The sequence below is a fragment of the Gallinula chloropus genome (genome assembly GCF_964237585.1).
Source record: "Gallinula chloropus genome assembly, chromosome: 2".
In the NCBI taxonomy this organism is placed as follows: Eukaryota; Metazoa; Chordata; class Aves; order Gruiformes; family Rallidae; genus Gallinula; species Gallinula chloropus.
Genome location: NC_140086.1, coordinates 13,015,826 through 13,041,715, shown reverse-complemented (window position 1 = coordinate 13,041,715; position 25,890 = coordinate 13,015,826). Strand labels below are relative to the sequence as shown.

The 25,890-nt window shown below is 42.0% G+C and overlaps 1 protein-coding gene across 1 annotated transcript in view; it reads right to left on the bottom strand.

The window, feature by feature from the left end:
• Window positions 1-25,890, bottom strand: part of MTSS1 (MTSS I-BAR domain containing 1) — a 128,189-nt gene that overhangs the window by 83,525 nt on the left and 18,774 nt on the right. The window contains exon 3 of the mRNA XM_084260145.1: window positions 25,308-25,381. Within this exon, the coding sequence (XP_084116271.1) occupies window positions 25,308-25,381 (74 nt within the window). The remainder of the gene's footprint in view (window positions 1-25,307; window positions 25,382-25,890) is intronic.

Below are 25,890 nucleotides of genomic sequence, written 5' to 3'. Positions count from 1 at the left end.
AGAGCTGCTGCCACAGCACCCCACATCCAGTCATGGTCACCTACCATCCCAAATAGTTTGCATTCTGCATCTAATGCCAGGAATGCATTCCTCTCATCGCCCAGCAGTCATGCAAGATTTAAGGAAGACATACCACACCTGAAAAAAAGGGACTGAAAGAAAGGGATTAATTATTTAAACCATCACTGTATCTCTTTTCCCCATCAAGAGCAATCACACAAATGCCTTCCTCTGATACAAACCCTTATCAGATAACAGAGTACCAGCTTTCTGGAGTAGAGAGCAGCAGTCAACTCTACTTTTCCCAAAAACAGATCCAATACAAACATTGAAAACAACTCCACAGCCTCCCAGCCATCACCAAACAAGCAAGACAACCAGCTGCCTCCAAGAGCAGTGAGGAGCAAGAGGCAGGGACACAATAAACTAACGTACTGTAACAAGAGATGCTATTTCTGGTAGAAGCCTGGGCCCCTTGTTTCCTTTTGACCAATGATGATAATAGTGTTTGGCAACAGAAGCAGGGCTAGAACAAAAACAAGAGCAAAATGTTTTTACAGAAAATTCACAGCACATTGTGGAACCTCTGCAGATATTGATTTCACCAAGCCAGTACTATCCCCACTGCCACTGAGAAACACAGGCCACAGAAGAGTCCCAGGGAAGCAGGGGATACAGGCATCGCACTAGATGTTTACACCCATGTAAAGCAACTCCATCCCACGCTCCCTTACACGCCAAGTTCAGTTGCAGTGAACATCCTAAAAGACAAAACACTCTGCAAAGACCCAGCCTGATTACCAGGAGGAAAGTCAGCTTTCCCCATATCACCCCAGCTTAAGGCTAACTGTGGTACATGGGCTAAAGCATCAGTTAAAACCAGAAGTGAGGGGGAATAGGGCAGAAATGTTCCCATAGAAGCGACCACAAGACAACAGCAAGGGCAATGGATAGGATTTGGCCACTTTTTTCCATTTACTCCACTGAAGTCACCTCTGAAGAGATCCCATTTATCTCATGGGACTATATTTAAAGCATCCTATCTTATAACAAGCCATAATGATAATGTAGAAGACCGCAGAAGTCAAAATGGTGATACACCAGAAGGTAGCAAGCTCGTATTTTTTCAGATCCTGTAAAGGGAGATGTTGAAGTCACAGGTGCAGAAAAACATTTGACCTAAAGATTTACCCTATCTGCATCGTTATTAAGTGTGGCTACACAGAACTTTCAAATTAATGCCTGGATGCAATAAACAAGTAAAATCAGGTGCTATAGGATAGGGTGGGGCTCTCACACAGCAGCTCAGAGAAGAACAAAGACAGTATTGTAGAAATCACCAAATTACATAAATACTTCTGCCACTAATATTTCCTTAATCAATTGCAACTCCTATTTAATATATTTCTGAAAGTTAATTAAAAGGTAATGGAATTCACTGCTCTAAGTGCATGGACCAAGCCTGCTTACCACCCTTCCCGCAGCAGACAGCTCTTCAGAGAGGAAGTTAGGAGCACAAGAAACAATACTGGGATACACTAAACCGTATAAACCAAGTCCTGCTAGTCAGTAGGAAGCAAGCAAGATGGCCAGATACTTTATTCTTGGTAAAATATTCTAACTTTATACTCCTTGCAGTTTCACTCTTCATTGTGTTGCTATATTTAAAGGCTTTGGGAACTGCTTAACCAGGTAAAAACATCTTGGGAGATTGCAGACACCTGGTATCAGCCATATGGCAACTGCACACACGTGCATTTTGGAGGGAACCAAAGCTGAGCTTTCAGGAGATAGGCAAGGATTTTCTCTGGTGTCTTCATGAATTAGTCTCAGAAAGTCAAGGACAGTATGCTTTCATGGAAGCCATACAGCCTATTTTAATGCTATTTTAAGTAGAAGCCAGTGCTATTTCCTTACAGTTGGTCGACATCAACAGGATGCAGCTTTCTGCCAGCAAGCACAGGTTACCTCTATTCAAGGGATATCTCCCAGAACACGTTTCGTGCCATTTTAAGTACTCACATTTAGATTAATGTATTCTCTGTGTCCCATTGTTAAACCATTTCTCCACAGCTTCCTTCCCAGGAGTTCATTTTCCTCTTGAAAACAGTCACAAGAAAATAAAATACCCCCTCAGAACGAAAGGGATACTCCATAATTAATTCGTAAACTGGGAAGCCTATTTGAAACACCTCTTTTCCAAACCATGAGTTTCTGACAATAGTTCTTTTCCTGCCACAAAGTAACTGGGCAATAAAAACAATTTTTTTTTTTTTTGGTAAACTACTACTGGACTAGTTACAAACTGTATTAACAGTTACCAATTGTACCTTTTTTACAGCAGTGAGAAAACAGTTCCGAATTCCAGAATTAACGCTGCTGTTTGACGCTTGTTTGGCTTGAGACTTGAATGAGAAAAATGTAAGCTTCCAAGTGGCTTTCTATTTGAGGCTTGGATGACTAATTATGTATTCAGAGGCTGCTTGATTTAATATCTACTCAATTCCCATTCTGTTTCTGTGGGAAAGAGGCTAGAAAGACTTTGGAAGAAGTTTTCTTGACCACGAACCAAAACTTTGTGATGCTGTATTTTAAAAGGAAAAATTAAAATCTCACAATTGGAGCAACATCAACTAATCTGTTTCTTGGCAGAGGAAGTCAGAACGTTTCTGCTAGCAACGTGGGAACGTGGATAACGATAGCAAAAGCTGAACTACACCCTAATCCACCCTCCTGCTTAATACCAACAGTGCCACTGTGCTACTTCAGCGTTATTTTAGTTTTGAGAAAATGCATATGAAAAGCAGCAACTGAAAAGCAGCTACCTCTAAATCCAGATTTCCCTTGGTTCTTCTACTGAAGCACTACGGATTTCAGAACTGACAGAATATTGAGGGGGAGGTGGGGAAAAGCCCAAGCTCTATGTAAACTTGAAAATTAACTGGAGGTTCCTAGCAAAGTGAATGGATTGAACATGGCTTTTATAGGCCTGGGAAGCCTCCAAAGTAATCCCCCAAATTTTGTTCCGTCACACGGTTTGATAACAAATACACTGTCTTGCATGACCAGTGTGAACCTTGCCCTCCAATTCAAGCTCTGGTTTTCCAATGTGTCAGCAACTCTGGAGACCCGTTTCTGGTTGTTCAACAAGTACAGGAAGCTGAAAGCAGGCACCTATTATACCTACGTGGGTGTGCAAATACAGCAAATTCTTTTTTGCAGAGACTTGTCTCTGGGGGAAAAAAAGTAACCTAAACATGTCTGTTACTGGTTACTTCACTGCAAATAAGAGGCTTAATACACTACTGTAATTAAATTGGGTAGGATAAACAAACCATTTAATTTTTAAAAAAACCTCTTACCACTAAGTTCTCCTATCTGCTTAACCCTTACTTCTTCCACCCCCACACAAGGCTGTGCATAACTTTGCAACCTCCCTTCCTGTCTCCCTGTTTAAGATGCTTATAGCTTTGAACACTTACTGTTGGGTGGACATAGGGAATGAGAAGTCAAAAAAGTTCATGCAGTCCTAATTATACAGGAACAGATTTACATTTTGCTTCCACTAAGACTAAATTACAGCATTTCCCCCAAGACTAAAGATACGATGTCAGATTCTGTGTCCATGCTTCTTTATGGGCTGTCATTTATCCCTAAAAACGGCACCGGCAAAGGGTGCGGCACTGAGGCATGTTCTCAAAGGGTGACTTACTAGAGGCACTGCTCACATGCAGCGCACCACATCCACTGGCAGCAGCTGGTGCTTAATCCAGGAAAAGACAGGTTTATTCTTGAATTTTAAAACTTTACCCCTACTTAGTAATTTCTTAAAAAAATATGCAAAGCAATTGAATAGGATTTGCTTTTAAAGCCACATTAACTCCCATGAATTTCAAGTTCTGAATTTGCCATTGAGCTCCCAGGTTCTCAGTGCAAATTAGGCTGTATGATGTAAAACACTTCAGACAGTTTAAGCCATTGCCTATTCCTGTGTTCCCTCCCTTCCAATTAAAATTAAAAAAAAGCAATAGTGTAAAACATTCCAACCCAACTAGAATTTTTTTCCTTCTTTCAGACACCCAAGAGCAAGTTCATGCTCAAAGAAAGTCAATGCTGCCACCTGCAATGTGTTTTTGCTGCCACCTTACATTCTTCCACCTTTCATCAGAAGGTTCATGTGAACTTTGTTTCCTATTCTCTTCAAACACCAAAGTCCTGACGTCCTCCTCCTTGCCTCACCCTACTCCCCCAGACACTGGACAGACCACAGCAACACAGTCACTGGAGTTTGAGACGCTCATGTCATCTCCTGGCACACGTTCCCAGGTCAGCTGTGCGATGCTGCTTCCTCTTAGAAGAGGGATGAAACGCTGCCAATCTCTTTTCCTCCTCTCATTTTTAGTCACTGTTTCACAATTAAGTGCAGCCCTCATGACACTTAAAAATAAAACTGTCCAACCATCAATTTTCTCTTCCTCTCACCCGCTATGCGCTTGATATGTTTACTCAAATATTTAAATTATGAGGTTTTGGAGTGCTTGAAGTAGTGATTTGGGGTGTTACTGGTATTTTTACAGGATGCAGGTGTACTCAAAGTAATTAGCAGTTAAACACAGATTCATCTCTCACCAGTTAAGAAACACCAAGCAGCACTATTTAAATAGATAACATCCTGTTACCAGGAAAATATGATTAAAAATGTATGCTAGTGAAAAGGATCTAGTATGTTATTATAAAAAAGGAAACAATGGAAACAATAAGCTCTGCAAAATGCCTTTTTTAAACAGAGGCTGCGTTGAGCATAATGCAGATTCTCTGAGAGAATATGCAGATACCAGAAAAGAAAGATGAGAGAGGAATTTTAACCGTGCACAGATTTAGCATGGAGTTAAAAAAAATTCTTTGTCAATTGAGAGAAAATTGCTTGAACAACTCTGGCATCTGATACCAGGTTCGAGGCTATTTGGATAGTACAGGATTCTCCTTTTTGTGTTAGCGACCACACAAACATTCTTCTGCTAGAGGCATTTGTTTTTTAAAGTTATTATTAGCTATGAAGATCTAAAGCAGATCTGTTCTCAGCTACATTCATAGCCCAGATGTGGATATTGTGAAGACTCTGCATGAAGAATCAAAGCCAAGATTCCAGAGTCCCGTACAAGAGGACCCACAGGAGATGAAAAGAAGGCTGTCTTCAGCATTTCCATCCTACAAGCTATTTAGGGGACTATGACTTCATACTTGTTTGTTCTCAAGTAGCACAGATGTGCTCTATCAATTCATAGAGTTGGAAGACGATGTGTAGAACGAGCGTAAAAAAAAATTAAATCACTTTTGCACCCAAAGTTGCAGCAGTACAAACACAGAACTGATAGGATTTGCTCTATTATCACTGGGGCAGAAAATTTATTTACATAAACTTACATTATTTTTTCTCTGAGCATCTTGTCTGAAGACATTCTGAAGCCAACAACAACACAATCTATAGCTAGAAATAAACCAGTTATTCGGTCCATGTTCTCAGCTCATCTAAACTGCAGGAACAAACGCTGCCTGAATTTGCAGCAAGCCTTTCTTTTGACACGCATATCTTAGCTGCAAGATATTAATTTTCTGGAGTTATTTTTGGTTTATTTTTAAATCAAGTACTGTCACTTTTAAACAATGCATCCTTCTCTTCAGAAGCCAGAGTGTTAAGAATTTAAACAAAACCCAAGTAACCTCTTTAAGAGTGAGGTCTGCCATAACACAACTTCCACCTATGCCAAAGAGGGTGCAGGAAAATTCCTTTCCATGTTGCTCTATGTTTGCAATCCTTTCTGTATGTTTATGGGAAAGCACTTCACAAAGCAACAGATAATTTACCCCTTCCTATAATTTTTCCTACCTACCACATTTGCACCTCCACTTCATACATGAAAGTTGTATTTGCCACCAACTGGAAAACATAAAACATACAAGTACAAAGACCAAAACTGTGTGATGAATTCGAGAATCTGCATTGGGATGTACCTGAACACCAGGATGCTGCCCCAGAAACCACCCCGATCCACTTGAGTCTTCTACAGATCACAGAGCACCCAAACAGAACTGCCAGAATTTAAGGGATACATTCTCAATGTGATCCCCATATTCTAGTCAGCAGTACAAATTAACAAGGGAGGTTTCTTAATTATCAAGTGCTAAATTTAGGACTGCCACTCATTATTTATTCCAGCAGTTAAAAAATCCACCTTATACTTTAATGCTGTGCGCATTACGGTGTACGATTTACAGCATTTAACATTTAGGGGTTTTTTTTTTTTTAAATTGCCTCCACAAATGTGAACACTCCTATTTCTTTTTCCTCCCCCACTCTCCCACTTCCATTCAAACGAGGTTAGCTAAGAAAAACCCTATTCATAGGAATTAAGAGCTAAAGATTCAACCCAGTCTTGCCATAAACAAGTAGCCTCAGTCAGTCTGTGCCATAAACCTGCTCTGGACGTTTATAATGGACCCCTGTATTTCTAAATTTGAATGAAACATGTTTGAGATAGAGATGCCTGTACCAGTAAGACCTACTCAAAAGTGACCTCTGTTTTGCATTACCTTAACTGACATCAAACTCTGTTGCTTTTAAAAAAGCAACTAAGATTCAGGGATTAAAAGCAAATCATGCTGCTGGACTAAATCCCTACATCTTCAATGACTTCTATGGTGTAAATGTCTCAGGAATTAGAAGAGGTAGAGGTAGAGGTTCTCAAGCCGTTATTCTGATGATACTATGAACAAAGTCTCTCCTAACACTTTTCTTGTTCCAAGGCAAGCCAGCTATGTACATAGGATGGAGCATGCAGGCACCACCTCACAGGTCTCGTAATCAGAAAGTACATTAGAACCACTGTTCTAAAGTAAACCTCCAGTTTACTGACCTGCAACTGCATGACCACCCAGCTTGGATGCTCCTCATCCACCTCCAAACAGAGGTTTAGCCTCATCTCTTTTTCAGACTATTTAGCAACTGGAAATATCTGCACCTTGACAAAGCTCAGAGCCCAGCAGATGCATGGATTCGGCTCTAACTCTGCCTGCAGTGTAGCCCATTTGAAATAAAGCACTGACCCTCAATCCAGAGATACAAACCTCTGGAGATGTGTGCAAGCCCATCTTCAACCAACCAGCAGGTAAGAAAAGCTTTTTTAACCAGTTATAATCACCAGTATTTACTGCCACTGAGGTCCTGCATGTCTAAAGGAGCAAATTCTGCAGAAGAATGCTCTGGAGGGGACCACCCTTTCTACTTGGCTCCACAAACCTTACTCATGGAGAGGGATGAAGGTCCATCTGGGTATGGGGTATGCTGGGATCCTCCACATTTTACACACAGTCTTGGTCCACAATTTTTTCATGCCTATCACACTAATTAATCCAGCAGATCTATTAGGGCACCACACCGGTCATTTCCACCAGGTACTTCGCAGGAGCCATACATGCTTTCAACAAGGCCAGTCCCTCTGCAGCAGGTGATGACAGGTCACACCACCTGCAGCTTTATGACCCGTTGTGAATCTACAATGTAAGACACACGAAGGTCACAGCCTATTGGCACAGACTAACTGTATGCACAGGTCACAGGAATTGGAGACAAACCAGAGATCCAGCAGTTGAAGCCGTTACTGCTTCAACACCAAAAATGCACTGAAAGACAGGCTCTAAAGCAAGTAACTGAGACTACTAACTGCATAGCATGAGAAAGTAGCCTTAAGAAATTATTTCAAATGCCACATAACAGAAATATTCCCTGGCAATTGTGCAGAAGCACTAGCAAGTCTGCAAAGTCTAGTGCTGTCTTCTCCAGATACTGAGGATACAGCCAATTGAAAGTGGCCTGGAGTAAAAATCAAAATTACATGTCATAAACTGCTGGACATCTGCTGCCAAATGATCTGTTAATTCTTCTGAGTCTTCTTAAAGAGAAAATCTCTCATCCTCTATAAAAAGAAAAATCAGCAAGCAGTACTTGATGTAATTAATTTAAATCAATAAAAAATGGCCCAAACTGTAAGACTACTCCATAAATATGTAAATCTCACCGTTTTGGAAAGACTAGTCAGTCATCTCCACAAACAGCTACCGAGTTAACTTGTTCGTATCATTAAGCTTGCTGTTGTCCAGATAATTGGAAGGTCTATTAGCACACAAACTGCTATTCCCCCCCACCTGAACAGCAACCAGCACCTCATTTCTCTAATGAAAAAAGTATTTTCTCAATATAGTGGGCACATTTTTTCTCTAGATGAGAACGGCAAACACAGTCAGTACCACATTGTGCTGTATTTCTGGTCTTACAGTCGCCTAAAGCCTCTACTTCCAAAATATAGTGTCCCTCAAGTAGACAGCAGTGAACAGAACTTGCCAGCAGTGAATGGAACTTGCCCTATGCAAATGTCTCCAACTTTAAAAGAAAACTAGTTCCCTTGGTGCCTAGCTCTTCCTTGTAGTGCAAATAAAGCAGAAAGGGGAGGACAGACGGCATGCTCATATTATCCCCCCCCCCCCCCCCCCCCGCTTTTTCAGGAAACTCTTTGGGGAAATAGCTGCTCAGGCTCTGCATTTCAGAGTAGCCTGGAATATCCCAGCCACCAAAGGGCTTCTCTTCAGCCAAAGATCGTGCTACACCCATGCCCTCTTCAAAGCTCCTTCTGCTGATCCTCATGACCATTCCTGGAAACTTTTACTTGCTCAGGGCTCCAAGCACATCTCTCTAGTCAGAGCAGCACATGCCTGACAGTGTTAGAAACCACCCTGCACATAGTATGAGGGAATCCATGCAGCTCCAAGGCATTCTGTAAACAAGCAGACATGCTGCATACCAGACAGAAAAATGTAACAGCATACGAGATCTAGGAATTTAAAATGCATACAGGACATCACTGACTTAATTATGGCAACCAGCACACTTTTTTTTTCTATTTTTAAATGCCTAAGGTTACTTACCCTCATTATTTAGCTTTAAAAATGTCAAAACACAGGCACAAAAATGGGTATTAACCACATAAATGAGGAAAGCAACATGCTGCTGCTTTTATTCCGTGTACAATTTTCTGCAACTAACACCTGCAACTTCCCTTGTTTCTCCGCATCTTCCAAACAGCAGAGGACAAAGATGCTTAAAGCTACACAGGAAAAAAGTACCTGAAAGACTGAACACCCCCTGGCAGGGTACCACCTACATTCATCCCTTAAAACTGATGCAATTTCAGCTCACACTTTCACAGTCTCCTGGCTAAACGGTAAGGCAGCAGAAACTGGAGGGAAGGTGCCTTCAGTTCCTCACTGTATTTTATGCTCTTGCTCATGTTTCTAGGCAAGCAGACTGCAAAAGGAAGCATCACAAAGCACCACCGCAGATGGCAGCCAACCTCACACCTGCAAGTTCCACAGCTGTGCTGTCTCCTCATGTCCCTGCATAGGCAAAAGCTGCAAAACACACAAGTGGTAAGTGACCCACTGCCACCACTTATCCCATTAGTGAATTACATCCGTAGGAAATCAAAGTGGAAGCCTCTGCTCTTGGGTCTGCTCCCGATGACGCAGCTCTGCTTGTACCATAGGGAGAGGTAATCTTCAGGCACTTTGGTCAAGATACTTGCCATGGGGACAAGGCAAATCTCTACTGAACAGCAGGAAGGGGAAAAAAAAGTGCACAAAAAATTGACAGTTACAAAGAGAACTTGATGGTCACTGATACCAGCAGGAACCACAAGAGCTCTGTGCTAAACAGGATGTCCTGAGCCCTGCAAGGAAAAGAAAGCAGCTCACTGCAGTCGTATTTAGACTCTTGCAGCTAACCACTGCAAAACAGAGTTACCTGCTCTCTCCTCCACACCTTCCTCATTCCTGGCTGTAACATTTCATTCCAGGTCATGGCTTGAACAGTAATTTCATTGAATCACAGAAGGAACCCATAAGGATCATTGAGTCCAACTCCGTTAGCATGAGAACCCATGTTACAGAAGGCAGAATGCTTTCCTCCTGCTCCAAGATGTGGCAAGATGATCCATCCCATCTGTAAATTTTATGCAAAATCCAGATGACAGACACCACCAAACCCAACATCTGTATTTCCTTCAGGACTCAAGTCAAGGAACACAATCCAAGCAAGACCTCTTGTTGGTACTAGTTTGGTTAAAAAAAACCTTTACATATATTTTTATACAAAAAAGATGCAGCCAGAGCATTTTCCAGCACATCTGTGACTCCACAGACACTGCCCATTCCCACGCCTCTCTCTGCTGGAGGGCTGCAGCCATGGCTGTGTCCAGCACAAAGCCTGTAGTAATCCAAGCCTTGGCCAGTCGTCCAGAGATAATCAGATTAGATGATCTACTGCTCCTTCTGGTCCTTAAAAAGAAAATTAGCTGTGAATCATTTTGAAACTTTGAAAACCTGGTGTAGTTTCTCCCACAGACTAAGACCAGCCACTGCAAGACGAAACTCAAATCAAAGCCAAGTTTTCCTTCTGTGGCCAGCAGCACATGGCTGCAGCCATACATACTTTAAAACCAAGGTGAAGCAGATGACCAGGGAAGAGGGGTGAAGTCAGACTGGCTGTTCTCTGTCTGCAGGGGACAGAAGCACTCAGTTGGCTAAGAAAAACAAAGATAGGAGACAAGGAGCCTGAGGGGCTTCCTGAACTAAAGCTTTCCACGCGCAAAGCCCAAAGTGGCAGTCACCCGTCTGCCACCATCCACTGACCCCTACTTGTCAACTGGGTGGCACTTGCCATCTCCAGGTAACTGGAGTGAATAATTAATCCTCTAATCACATTTCACCCTAACACTTTAAAAAAAAAAAAGTCTGAGTTATGCACTAGGTGACTATTAATAGCACAAGGGGCTTCTTTTTCTTTTAACTTAGAAACTACTTTTTCTCCAAGAGCTACCTGTCTGGTTGTCCACATTAAGGTGACTCAATGCTATTTGAATCATACAAGGCCCCTGCTATTTAGCCCTGCCACAGAAACCTTCCCAAGCAGATTTAATTAACTGATAAGTTATACTGAGAATGCATCCATCCAACCTAGGGATGCTGTTCCTCACATTCCTGCCAAAGCAACCCTACTCCTACTCTTCCTCCAGCATAACTGAGTCTAAAAATAGCTGCATAAAAATAGTAAAATGGTTTTCGTCATAGTTTAAAGACTAGCAAGATGGCTTTGACATCTCTTCCCACAAAGTAAACTCCCCGTAGACCTTTAAAAAATATCCCAGAGTTGCGGATCTAACTGCAGAATTAAAATCTAAAGCAAGTTAACAGAAAATAATAGGCAGTAAATTACTACAAACAGTGTTTGTAGCTGCATGGAATGGACTTTGTGCAAATACACAGCATTTAAGAAATCTTAATATCGTGTAATTAAAACCTGAACTTGTATGGCCAGGGAAGTTGAGCTTTAAAAACAAGGCTTTCAGGATTGTCTAGTCCAACACCTTCTTTACATGGCAGAAACGGGTTTGTCTGCCTTAATCCTTCCTATACCACCATCATGAACTGTCTGTGTGTGTTGTAAGGAAACACTGGAGGGTTTTTTAGGGATAAGGACTAGCAACACAGTAGCTAGGCCTAACCCCATTCAAATCATCAAGAATACTGCATCTTGTTCATCTCATTACTGGTCCTCCTGCAGAACCAGGCTGCTCTTCGAGTTACGTTTTTCCAAGTCATCCAACTTAATGCAAATATGCTGAAAATTCTGCAGAACACATCTAGTGCCACAGAAAGAACGGAAAAAGCAGAGAAACCCACAGAAGTTGAAAACAAAAAAACCACAGGTAAGATTCTTTCCAATAAAAACAAGCACTGCTTTTTGCAAAGCTGAACTAACTGAACCAGACAGGGAAATCTAGACAGGCCCATGAAACACCGGGAAACAAGTTATCCCAGACTTTTTAACAAAAATACAAATGAAAAAAAAAAAGGGGGGGGGGGGGAAGGGAAGGATGTAAAAATCTGGTTATCTCCAGGATTCTATGAACAGTCTACTGGTTCAGCCCCAGTAACGTTTTGGGGTAGTTCTGGGCGTGCAAAGCAGCACATCCAGGATCCTAAATAACATTACTGAAGAAATTAGGTGGCAGGAATTCCAGACCCTACATTTTTAATGCAGCCACTTCACAAGAATTACACGGCATCTCACATTGGATCTTCAAAACAAGTAGTAATTAAGTCACTTGCTTAAATTTTGCAGATATTAATATCAGAAGAAATTCTCATTGCTATAAATAGGTCATACAAAGCAGATGTGCCTGGCAATGTTTGACATCTGAGTCTTGTGGTCAAACTACCACTTCACACCTCCGTCCCAGGGGATATACAAACCTCTACAACCCAGTGCTATTCTTGGAAACCTTTATTCCATTCTCCCTTTAACTAGAACTAAATCTCCCTTTAACTAGAAATCATTGCAATTATGTAAATTGCTGTTATCCCATTGCTTGCTTTAAAAAAAATTATCCAAGTTATACTTGGAAATTACAAATCCTGTACATCTACATACTGGAACTATTGTTTGAGGCAAAACACGTCATTACAGGAAAGAGCTGAAATAAGAGACTCATACTTGCTTTGTGTCCCTTCAACCTTTTCTCTTTCTACCAGTTGGAAGCAGTGAATCAAAGGTAAAATGAACTGACTTGCCCCAGTTTGTTTCAATGCAACTTAAAGCTGCATCATTAATGTTTAATGTTTAGTCCCATTGGTCACGAGATGCTTTTTACATGCTGAATTTGTTTCATCTAAGACTTTTTCTCTTGAAGTGAGGAAAGAACAGTATTCATAGATCCTTCAGCTTCTGGGCAGACCTAGAGGGCACAAGTTCTGTGTCCATCTTCCCTCTTTGGACAAAAATCACACATGAAAATAACTCGGAACCAAATTGGGACCAACTTGAAATGAACAGAAGGATTAGCACAAAGACATACACTGCTTTATCCATGATAGTCATGACCTTAGAAACTGAGCTCTAAAGAGGTTGAAACTCTGAACATTTTCAAAAGATCAGGCAAAAGTCAAAATAATGTATTAGAGACAGGGGCAGTTGGAGAGGATACTGCACAGTTGTACTTTTTAACCTGAGCGTGCCTTAGCCTTCATTAACCAACCCTTTCACAGTGCACAGGACAGGCTTCTCGCCATTCTGGTTCAAAACACCCCACTGGCAGTGTTCATGATGGGCAGATGGATGGCTGTGTGTGCTTCTGAAAGCTTGAGCTCTTTTCCTGTGAGAGAACCCATTAACACAAAGCCTCAAGCTTTCTTCTAACAAGTACATTTGTTTTAAAATACATCGGAACTTCAAGCTCCATTATACTGTGCACAGCCACCCTATGGTAGGAACTTCTCAACCACTGTCTTCATTAGCTCTATAGATGCACACCAGAAGTTCAGCACTTCCACCCTAGATGGAAAACATACACCAAGCTTTTTCCTACTGCTCCTCGTTTTGGAAGCCATGTTAAGTTAGTAAAATTGCCAAAGAAAATGTATTGTGAAGAACAAAGGGTCTCTGAAAACAGGCAGCTTGTTTTCTGAAGAAAATTTCAGAGTGAATAGCTGAAGCCTTGGTTAAAACACAGCTTGAGAAACACAGTCTGTAACTCCTACTAAGGCCAGCCTCAAGCTTACACTGAAAGATTAAAATCTGTTAGTTGAAATCCATTATCTATCCCGAATGCACACAGAGCATTTGAACCATGCAGTCTGGAGAGGGCTTTGCATTAAGGTACGTACTCAGCGACAGCACTCATCTCCCCAGCAGCAAGCTAAATTTCAGCTTAACAGCTCAAACATTCCCTTGACTACATTCAGACCCAAGGCTCCTGCCTCTACAGTAGCTACAGAAGCGCTGCATGTGAACTCTTTACCTCTGAACCAAACTAACGCTCACACTGAGCTGCTATTCTCTGTGCAAGATAACCTAGATTTAAAATGAGTACACATTCACAGCAACATCAAAAGGAAACGTTCTCTACAGACTCGCTGATTTTGCAACCTACCAGAAAATGAACAAGCATTAAAAACAGGCATAATCCATCATAATGTGCACTTTAAGTATTTAGTAAATGTACTTTGGACTTAATTTATTTATAACAACTCCAATGTTCCAGACTTGCATCACTGTATTGTGTAAACATAACATTCTTATTCTAAGACTTCATTGTAGCACTCTGCTTAGTACCTGCTTACAAGAAAGGAAGAGTTTTTACTTTTGCACAAGTACGTGGAAGATGATTTCTCAGCAACATCTGTCATCATATTCTTGAATTATAGTTTCCAATACTGCTTCTAAAACTGTTAATCTGGTCATATGTCAGTGTCAAATTATCTTGGATTATCCAAACATGTTATTACTCTATTCTCTTGATGCAACCATCTTAATCCAGTAACAATTAAAAGAAAAAGAAATCACTGTCATACCTTTTACTATGGACTTGCATGAACAGTGCATACAAAAGATGACCTCTCCACACAGACAGCCTCATTTCTTCATGAATATTTACCTGATCTCCCCTAAATACTCCCAGAACAACTCACAGCTTCTCTTCGTGGTTTATCCATTTTTATCTCTCTACACTCTCCTTCCTCCATTCCCTCTGGCATCCTCAAATGAGTAAGAGGTTGCTTTTGGGGTGGCCAGTCAAGGCTCCCCTGGACCTGGCTGAGCAAGTGGCCCTCCTCACTTAATCAGGCATGTGCTTGCCCAAACGTGCATGCCTACAGGTCTGTAAGACATACAGCTTCATCCTCTCCTCAAAGGCGCTTTGCTTTTTTAGGGAGAAGGTTTGGGAGACAAGCAGGGAGTGCACACGCTTACACATACCTCCTTCTGTAGCACAACCATGAAAACTGACCTTCAGCACTACACAGAGACATCCACACACTGCAGACCATTTTTCATCAGTGCCACAAACTTACTTTACAGTTGGAGCTGGGTCTCAATACTATTCTGAGGAACTACACTACTGCTGCCTGCCTAGGTCCAATTTCTCTACTTAGAGAACTTCTTAGAGACCACTATTTGGCTTTCCTTCCCCATCTCCATTGCATGATGGAAGCTTCACTTTGGAAGAGACGCTAAATGGAAGATTCAGCTTCGTTTTCATGCACCTGACCCCACTAAGCCTTTCTGGGCTACTGGCAAACTGTGCAAGCCAGACTTTCCACGTGGCCTGGCACCCTAAAAGACTGCAGTCCCTAAGCCAAGTTTCATCCCCTTTCCTACTTAGCCCTGCAAAACAAATATACTTAGCAGATGTGCCTGCGCCTAAGGGAGGGCAGAAGCTGGTCCAGCAGATGAAACCACTCTAACTGCACTATTTAGCATGCTCAGCAGAACAAACACCAGCTCTGCTTCAAAACAGAACAGGGGCAACAGCAATGGTTGTTAGTCCCAGGAGAAAGTGGACCCAGTTTCTAGCTTTACATTTCACTCAGGGGTGGGCTGAAGCAACTCCAGAACAAACACTACCTGGTGTTACCCTTCAGTGTTGCCATTCAGCAGCTCTCCCTCAGGTAGGAAAAAGAAAGAGCACAAAAAAAAGGGAAGAAAAAAGGCACCCCTCCCACCTCACCTCCAGCTCCATTTTGCTAAACACCTATTTCAAGGCCTGAAGGTACACACCAACATGTACACCCCTGCTCCTGTAGCAATGGCAGCCACAACCTGCGACTTCTTGTTTGTCATCAATCAAATACTCGTACGGGATTCACATCAAACTGGGAAATACGCTCAAACACAGCTCCAAAGCAAAGTCCCAGCAAGCTCCTGGATATTAGTTACTATAGAAACCAGTCCCTCGGCACAGGCTCTCACAGCAGGAAATCATGCAGATTTCAATTTTACATAGTAATAAATGCTCCAGGAGAGGAGAATTTCACAACAATTGCAGGGGCTGATTGTATAAACCCAGGGCCTCTCCCACCCTGTGACACCGCCACGCTGCAGATGAACGTGCTCCCCTCCCACGCACACAGTTACCACTGCTATTAGTTTTGAAGTGGTTTCCACAAAGACTCTTCTGGGGTGGCTGCTGCAAAGGTCGCAGCGTTTTTCAATGGCTTCAGTAGATTAGAAAACATACTCCTGTTTACGTACAAGAAGCCCAGATGAAAACAGCAACAGGAGCAGAGGCAGGAAAGCAGGAGAAAAAACTATGCATATATAAATATACAGACTCTAGACGTTCCACAGGAAATGCTGTCAGGTCACAACCCAAAGCTCCTTTGGAAACAGCCCATCCTCCTTTCCTTCTCCACCCCATCCAAAAAAGCAACCTGAGTGGAGGGCAGGTCACAGATTAATTTGTAGGAAAAGCCACTGCAGACAGCACAAAGACAAGAGGAGGGCTCTGAGCCCTGAAGTGAAACAGCAAGGTAATTATTTTAACTTTTCAGAAGTAGTTCTACAGGTTGGACTTCATCAGGTGTGGGAGTGGAAGAGGGAGACACACACAGCACAATGCACTTCTTGTCCTTGGCAGATGCTAATTTTCCAGTGAAATTCAAGAACCAGTGGGAATTCCGCCCCATCTCTCCAAATGAGCCCATAAGCCTCAACAGCTCAACTTCTGCTCCCTCAACCGGGGAGGAAGAGTGCAGGGAAATGGCTTCACTGGAGAAAAGCAACCCGTACGGGAGGGGGGAAGGGGTGAACAGCTTGCACAGCAACAGGGACAAACATTTGTGCTGGCAACACCCAACAAATCATCGAGCAAACAGAAGGACAAGAAAATGAAGGAAGCTGGTCTATTTTTAATCAAGACCTCATTATTACCATGCACATGCACTGCTTCCCTGGAAGCAGCAGGTATGCAAACATGAAATGAATGATATCATCAAGTAATTCACCTGGCAGTAGGAACCCTACTTTGCATGGACACACACGGAGTAAACGTACACAAACTACTGTCCTGACACCTCCAGAAGTGTGTGGAAGAGTGTCCTTCTGAGAGGCAGACTGCAAAAAAAAAAAACCCAACCCTGTTAGACAATGAAAATGTTACTGGTGCTTTTGTTAGTGATTAGACAGAGCTCCATCGTCCTGGACACTTCACTTCAGGTTGGCCTGCTGGAGCCTGCAGTTTCACTTTTTGTACACCTCTTAAATAGGACGAGGGGCCATGGTTGTCAACTAGAAAAGGGGAGATTTCAGTTGGATATTAGGAAAAAGTTCTTCAATATGAGGGTGGTGGATCACTGGAACAGGTTGCGCAAAGAGGTGGTGGAGGTTCCAGCCAACCCTGAAGATATTCAAGGTCAGGCTTGATGGGGCTCTGAGCAACCTGATCTAGTTAAAGGTGTCCCTGCTTACTGAGGTTGACATGACTGGACTCTGGTCAGGGCCACACTCACATCCCTGGAGGTCTGCTGGGTTTGCATGAAGCCAGTTGACTGCACTAGCCTGATAGTTCACTAACACACTGAAGTATCTGAGGTGTCCAAAAAAGCACCTGCATTTTGAGACAGCTGTGAGGCACAAGGGATGAGGGAGCAGAAGCCCAGCAACTGCTTTGCTGCCTCCACACTACCTCATGGACCTTGCCCATGATGTAAGAAGCATTACCTGAGTTTGCAGGAAACCTAGCTTAGCCTGAACTGATTCCTTAATTTCCCTCACACACCACCCCCCTTTCTGTACCATGGCAAATAAGATACTAAATTAAACACAATGGAATCCGATCTTCAGCCACCTTTGCTATCCAACTGCTCACGGATTAAAAAAAAAAACCTCAAAAGCTGCAACAACTCACTTGTGGTTACTACAGAATTGTTGCTGTGTGCCAACTAGCAATTTATCACATCAAAAGCCTGACTGAATTAAGTCTGAAAGGGGATCTCCCACCACAGCAACATGTGCTACAGTGGGAAAACCAACCACCAACCAAAACCTCAGTCTCCATTTTCAAATCCACATCCCATTATCAAAAGGATGCTTTTGCATCTTTGCTTCTAACCTAATAAATCATCCAAAGGAAATTCTCAGAGCCATTTATCATTTATCCTCATTATTTCCCAAACTGGATGTTTAAGGCATTCTAAGTTTGATTCTGTTGCTAAGGCTGAAAAAACTCTTTGGAGCTACAAAGCCAGTAAATAGTTACTGAAGTGTATGTGCTCTGCATGAAGATGCCCACAGAGACACAAAATCATCACAGTTGGGAATAACAATCTATCTATCCATCCCAAATCTGAAGAAAAACCAGGACCTGATAATCTCTCCTACCAAAAGCTGTGGAAAGAAGGGGAGAAAAAGAATTGCAACTATGACTGAGCATATGAAAAGTGAAGTCCGTACAGTTCCCCATCCCACACTCAAAGATTTCTGATTCAGATGATAGTGAAATTTACATCAGTCATTAAAAAAGACCAGCCACTCCTATATTGACACACCTGCCTACTCCTTGGATGAAGTATTAAAGAAGTTTACTTGCTTCTTCCCCACTCTTCCATTTATTTTTCTCCTTCACAGAAGTTAATCTTGCATTCAAATTTTCTGTTAGCATACACAATCTCCTGGTGGCTTCACTCCTCTCCTAACACCACCTCCATCTCAACAAATCACCTTAAGATCAAAAGAAAAACAAAAATACTAGGTTGTAAGGCAAATAGCTACCCCTTGGTAGGGCAACTAAGTAAGTTATTACAGTGATTATTTTCATCTGTTGCCCTAGAAATTTCTCTTTTGGTAGGAGCAAAGCAGCACAGATGTTGCCAGTGACACTGACCTAGATTTTTGTCTTGACCTCAAGGAGAAAAAAGCAACAAAATATGTAATTTCTTTATGCTGCAATCACAGAACGGTCAGGGTTGGAAGGAACATCCAGAGACTGAGTCCACACCCCCTGCCAGAGCCGGATCATCTACAGCAGGCTGCACAGAACAGCATCCAGGCAGGTTTTGAGTATCCTCAGATATGGAGACCCCACAACCTGTCTGAGCAGCCTGTCCCAGTGCACTGCCACCCTCACAGTAAAGAAGTTACTGGGTTGGAAGGGATCATAGAGCTTATGTTGAAGTAGAACCTCTTATATTCAGGTTTATGCCCACTGCCTCTTGTCCTGTCACTGGGCACCACTGAAAAAAAGACTGAACCCATCCTCCTGAGATACCCCCAACAAGTATCTGTAAGCATTGTTAAGATGGCCCCCTCAGTCTTCTCTTCTCCAGGCTAGACAGACCCATCTCTCAGTTTCTCCCCATCCAAGACACCCCAGTCTCCTCATCTGTAGCCCTCCACTGGGCTCTCTCCAGTAGCTTCCTGTCCTTCTTGAATTGGGGAGCCCAGAACTGTACACAGCACTCCAGATGTGGTCTCTCCAGAGTAGAGGGGAAGGATAACATCCCTTGACCTGCTGACCACACTCCTCCAGTGCATGCACTCAAAGAAAAGGCAATAGTAATCTTTTGCCTACAGAGCAGCCCCTTTAACTCCCTAAACAAGAAGTCTAGTCATTAATAACCAAATCCCTTTTCCTGTGTTAGGGCATACAAGGTGTTCACCCCATTCTGACTGCTCCAGCTGAAGAGGCTCACATCAGCCACAGAGTTCTCAGGGCTGCATAAGAGTTGGAAAGACAGGGACTTACATTAACTATTTGTCTCAAGAGTCTCAGGAATATGGAAACAGAATAACATAGTGCTGTCTGTTGTTTATGTGCTTTGTAGTTTTAGCACTTGTATGCAGCATTTCCAAGTCCCACTTCTCAAAAAGTAACAGATGTGCAATATGCATCCAGCTTCAAAATTATGTGCCAACAATTCTGAATTGGTCCTGTGTTTTGCATCATCTTCATGAAAGTGCAATGGAAGACTGAATGCTTCATTTAAATAATTTTCTTCCTGATTATTTTATATTTGAAAATCCACAAAGAAAAAAGCCTGGACTGTGTTATTTTACTTTACACCAATGGAGGAGTAAGTGGTTATTCCAAAGTCTCATCTTAACTAACAGGAAACTCAAAGGATACCTCATTTGAGCATGAGCATCTAAAGTGAAAGGGTCATCATAAAAACAAAAGAACTGGACAATGAGAACCCCTTTCCTCTTGTGGCTAGCTTTATATGCACTCTGAAATTACACACAGATCATCATCATCACAGCTCCCCAGATCTTAGCCAAGGGCATAGGAATTTATTTCTGAAGCGCTACATAGATGTTAGGTCTACTCCTACAGATTGTGGTGTTTTTCCCCTCCCCAGGCTCCCACTTCTTCCTTCATGAAAATAAAGCACCACCTTTCAGAAGTGTCCATGACATCTCGCTGTGGCACCAAGGATTTATCCCTGGGGACACACTGTGCCTTCTTGGAAGTGAGCCAGATAGTGGTTCCAAAGGCCTGAGCACACTTACTTGGGAGATAACAGATGCTAATTCCAGCACTGCAACACTTTGTGCAGCTTGTCACCTTGAAAAGCCACTTCAATACATACCATTTATATCTCAGCTAAGGTGACAATGAAACACCCGGAGTAAGGACTACCTGAAGGTGTACTCACAAAATACCTGGAGCAACACAGATGCAGAGACTGCCCAGGAACACGTTATCTGCAGCAAAGGTATTATTTTAAGCAGCTTTATTAAACACAAAGAGCAGTCACTGAACATTGCAGTACAAGAGCTACCCAAGGCAGGCACTCACGGATATTAATCAGATTCCATTTGGTAAGTAAAACCATTCAGCTATATTCACATTCCTGCATGCTGATAAAGTTTAATGGGGCCTGAAAAAAGTACAGGAACTTTAATGCAGCACTTCTTCCAGGCTGATATATCCTGCTCCTCAAAAGGGCAACACTGAACAGCTATGCCAGTTTCAGAACCCTGTCACTGCTGTGTGCCATGCAGGCTCAGCCTGTTTTGCTTCCAGGCCTCCCTTGTAGCTGACTGACTACACACAGCAATTCCCTCCCCAACCTCAGACCCTCTCTGCCCACCAGGCGCCTTCAACCAGTATTTCCTGCAACTCTTGTCAGTAGCTCTGCACTGCCTTACAGCCCCCTCAGACATCTGTAAAATGAAAGAGATGGAAAACATAAATAGCACCAACCAGCATGACAGAATTACCAAAGGAAGAGAAAACATACCTTTAGTGGTACTTCCAAGTTGAAACAAGACTACTTCAAACAGCATTACAATCTGTGGCATCCAACTGGCCAGAGAGTTGTGTGAGAAACTGAAATGAATCTTGAAGCGACTGAACTAATCTGCTAATATCAAACACACCTATGTGTATGTAAAACCCTCCAGTATGAGTGAAAGCCAAAAAACCCACAAGAGCGGATATCAGCTGCTTCATTAGCATTATCTCTCTTTGAAGATCTATTTTAAGCACCAGGGTAAATCAAAGCTTTTTAGATGATCTTTCCATAAGTTTTAATTTACACCTGTGACGATGCAGGTAGGCAAGACTGGGGCAGGTTTTTCTCCTTGGAAGCCACTGAAGGTGTATTAAGTAGATGTCGAAGAATCGCGTGTGTGTCTTTGCGATAGTTTCCCACATAACACAAGGAGGACAGTTACTCTTCTCACCTACTTTTTGAAGTTCCTGAATTCTAGCACTTACCTACAAAGGACATTCAAATCCAGCACAGGCAGAACAACACTAGCTTTCAAAAAGCAAAGCAATTCACATACATGTCTTTTTACATATTGTTCAAAGCCGACTTACACGATGTTTACACATGATATATGTTTATATTTGGGATGCACAGTTCTTGCTTTCATAAGAATAAAATTTTAATGCACAAAATATCAGTTAAACAGCTATTAAATGAAGATAGACAAACCTCTTTCTTGCTTCAGTTAGAACTGATGTGGTTAATTCAAAGTTTCAGATACCAAGAGAGTTACGCCATATGAGAAAAGCCAGAATTAAAACTTACATGCACACACCTCCCCAAAAAGAAACCTCACCAAGGTTTAAATGTATCCTGAAGTACCTATTTAGTATTTTGTGAGTGTTCTCTTTAATAATCACAGTGAGAAATAATATGAGATTCCACTGCAGTCTAACAAGCTCTGCCAGGCTGCATGCCAAACAGATGCAGCCCAAATAATACACACTGCTAGATAGATGCGCATATCTTGTCAGAGCTTAAGAGTCAAAACATTTGAAGGAATTTTGTTTTTGAAGATCACTGGTGCCAGTAAAAAACCCACACTGCTATATAGGAAACATTATGAGACAATGTGAGATGAGAGAGTCCCTCAGCCAAAGGATGTTTTTCAGATCATCAGACCCACCGAAATAAAAGCTTCCAGTACTATATGCATTAGAACTACTTTCTCCCCACGATCTTCCCTGTCAGACTGAAAGCAAAAGCAGTGAACTGAAGGAACTGTACTTCAGGAAGGGGGAACAGGGAGATGGGTTGTGACTGAACTTTGGGTTGATAGGCATCTAAACAGAGAGGCAGCAAAGGAGGAAGAAAAAGCTGATATGAGCTGGTCAGGAAATTCATCTGTGTACTGAGTCAGCACAAAACACCAGGAGCTTCACACTCAGGGCTCTTCCTACCTCAAAAGTTACAACTTGAGGAAAACACACCAGGTTATCCAATTCATCCAAGCACAGTTTTACCATAAGCAGATCTTCAACTACACACTCTTTGTGAGCTTCAAATAGGAATGCCAATGCGAAGACAGACGCGGTTACCGAGGCAGAATTAGAAGGAAGTAGATGACAAAAAGAAGGACACATCAGAAGGGAAAAGCCAATGTTTGGGAACAGTGGTGATGGCACATGCAGTAGAGAAAGATACCGGCTGAAACAAAGACTGGAACTGATGAAAATAAACTCTCCCTGCAACTGCAAAGGTAATCATCTCCTCTTGCATGTGTGGGGACATGTACAACCATATAAACACTTTTTCTTCTTTTAAAATGCATGCTGATGGAAAACAGATTGAAGAGTAGCCAGAGTGTTTCTGATGACTGATAAAACACTTTCATCAGCAGGTCTTGAAAATAAGAGGCCACTTTCTGTAAAGCCATAAGCAATTGCAAATAAAATGCAGCACCCAACTTCACAATACATCAGCCATCCTACAAGGCACTAATGTCGTCCCTCCAAAACAAGGATCTGCTCCGGTATTTTCATATACAGTTCCCAGAAGCAGCATTTGGCTCGTGCTATGACAAACCAGCCCTGTGATTTAAAATACACCAACCCTCCTTGCCTTCGTCATGGAAAATCCTGCACAAGTCTTATATATCCCCAGAAGCAGAATGTGAACTTTGCTGACTTTGGTTTACCTGTTAACTAAGAACCCTCTGAACAGTGTGAAGCACAGCCTGGTGTTTGATTAAACATCAAACATGTGATTTCATGATCTAGATAACTAACAGACAAAAATTAAGAACATTGTTTCAAGTTATGTAACTCCTCAAAGGGAAAACTGGAAGCTGATTAAAATCCACACATCAGAGAATAAAGACCCCTAGTCTGTTTGGGGTTTTATATCCTGAATAAGGTTGTTTATATTAACAGCAAAATACATTTTTATGAAATTGTGTCCTAGTGGATCACAGGGAGTTTTGCCATCATCTTCAATGGGGCCAAGCTTTTATCCCCATCCACAGCAAGCTAGAAGGACTCATATTTGTTGAAGGACCAATGTGCAACCTCAGAGATGCTCAGAGGCAAGAGGCTACTTATGTGTAAATACTTGAATGGGCATGAGTGGAAGTTGGGTTGGGAGGCAGATCAGAACCAGCTATTTTGGAATTTTGATTCTTTGTCCAGAACATCACTTTCTAAAAATAAAAACAAAATTCCCTTCTATCCTTTCAGTCAGGGAAGGCAAAAAGACAGAACAGAGGAGCTATACAAATCTGGCAGGCCTGGATTTACAGAGCTCCTTTTGTAAAGGATGTGTTTGAAGAGATAAGAGACAAGAAACGATGCTTGTTGGACACGGTCCAAATAACACAGCAGAAAGTGCTAAATACCCTTCAAAACCCCATACAAGCCATTTTTGTCAGGGAGTAAGAGAGCTTCAGTCGTTCTGGTATCTGAATGCGAGTTCTGTTGGCCTGCCAGCACAGCCAGAAGACAAGTCTCAAGGATTTTGGTAGGGTCTACTTTGACGGAGGGAAGAAGAGACAGAAGAGAGCATGCTCAAAGGAAAGACATGTTATAAATCCAAGTTAAGTCCTGCCTTGAGTCTCATCTTTAGTTTATTCCACTTTCTGGCACGTTTATTATTTTACATGAGTAGATTACCCATAATTTACAGAAGGTATGCATGTAATGAGGAACTTCTTATCAGAATATAAATATTAGCCTTGTCAGTCTGTGGTTTGATACTTGCTCCAGCAGCTGCTACTAACTCTTTTTTTGCCAGAAATGGAGGGAAATGGAAGTCAGGCTGAGCCTGCACGCTCTTTGTGGAGAGTAAGTAACATTGCTACCAAGTCAAATGCCGAGGACATACTACGATTTAAACATTTCAAAACCTCTAATGCTGGAGGTGATCAAAAGCCACTCACTCGATATATGCACCTTGGATTTGCTCTTCAGCAACAGAGCCCAGGGACACAGTGACCATGGGGAATGCCCTAGTGCTGCAGGGACATCTGCACAAGATGCACTGGTCACTGGGCATCCAACATCAGAGAGAAGCCACCTTTTATTTCTTTCCAACTTGGCAGCCAACTTGGCAAAAATAGCACAGATCACCAGCTGCACTATTTTGGCCTCTTTACTCACCAACAAGTGCAAACCGTTACCCAGAGAAGCTCACAGCCCAGGAAAATTAATTTTGACCAGTAATAACATCAGATTTGAAGAGGAAGAACAAGTAAAGACTTCCCACAAAGATCTCAGTACAGGCTACTACCATCATTACACAGAGACACCAAGGGCCATAGCATCATCTGGTATCAGCTCTGCCTTCAGCAACCCTACTCTTAGCCCAGCTGAGCACCAAGCTTTTTGCATTTACTTAGCATACAGAAGCCTCGGTGAATACAGATTTCAGTAAATTTTGCTTTCTAAAATATTATTCATCAACATATAATTCAAATGATAATTAAGTGCTCACATGACTGATGACACATTTAAATTACAGGTTTCCTGCATTATTTTTTTTTGTTAAGAAAAGACACTTCCTTTTTCATGTGCTGCTTTTCCAAAGTGCAAGTCCATCTAACAGATGTCTCACAGATCTGCTTGTCAATGTAACAAGTAAGACTTTTTTTATTACGACAAATGGTATAAACCACCCAGCATTCTGTTAAACTCAATATTGACACATCTGCTTACCACGTGTATTAGTAGCCATGTCAGCCACTTTCTGAAAGGCATCCAAAAAGGCAGCAGCTGCTACTACTGTAGTCCTGAAATGCATACAGATAACAAAACATTAGCAGTTTCTCATTGCTGCCTATTTAATTATTGCCAAAAACATTTAGGCTTATAAAGAATACCACTGTGAACTTGCAGAGGCCACAAAAAAAATATCCTCTTTTATATCTGAATTTAGTCTTTCCCCTCCTTCATTTCTTAATCCCTTCCTTGCTTTGTGTTCGCACTATGGACTCGGAGGCAGCCACGCTAATTCCGTGCTGTGAATTGCGCAGGACAGGTGTTATTTCAAAAGAGCACAGCCACCCCCCTTCTAGCTGATTTCCTCTGATGAACTAATATTAAGCAGTCAAACATGAAAAACAAATCTAACACACATTATACTGCACCCATTAGTGTACAAATTACAGACACTTATTTGCAGGGAACATGTGTATCTTAAGAATAAGCATGCAGGACCTTCTTTTTATCTAGGCTCCTGGCCAAACACATCCCCAGATTTCTCATCTAAGGAGCACGAGCATCCCTTGAAACAGAAAAT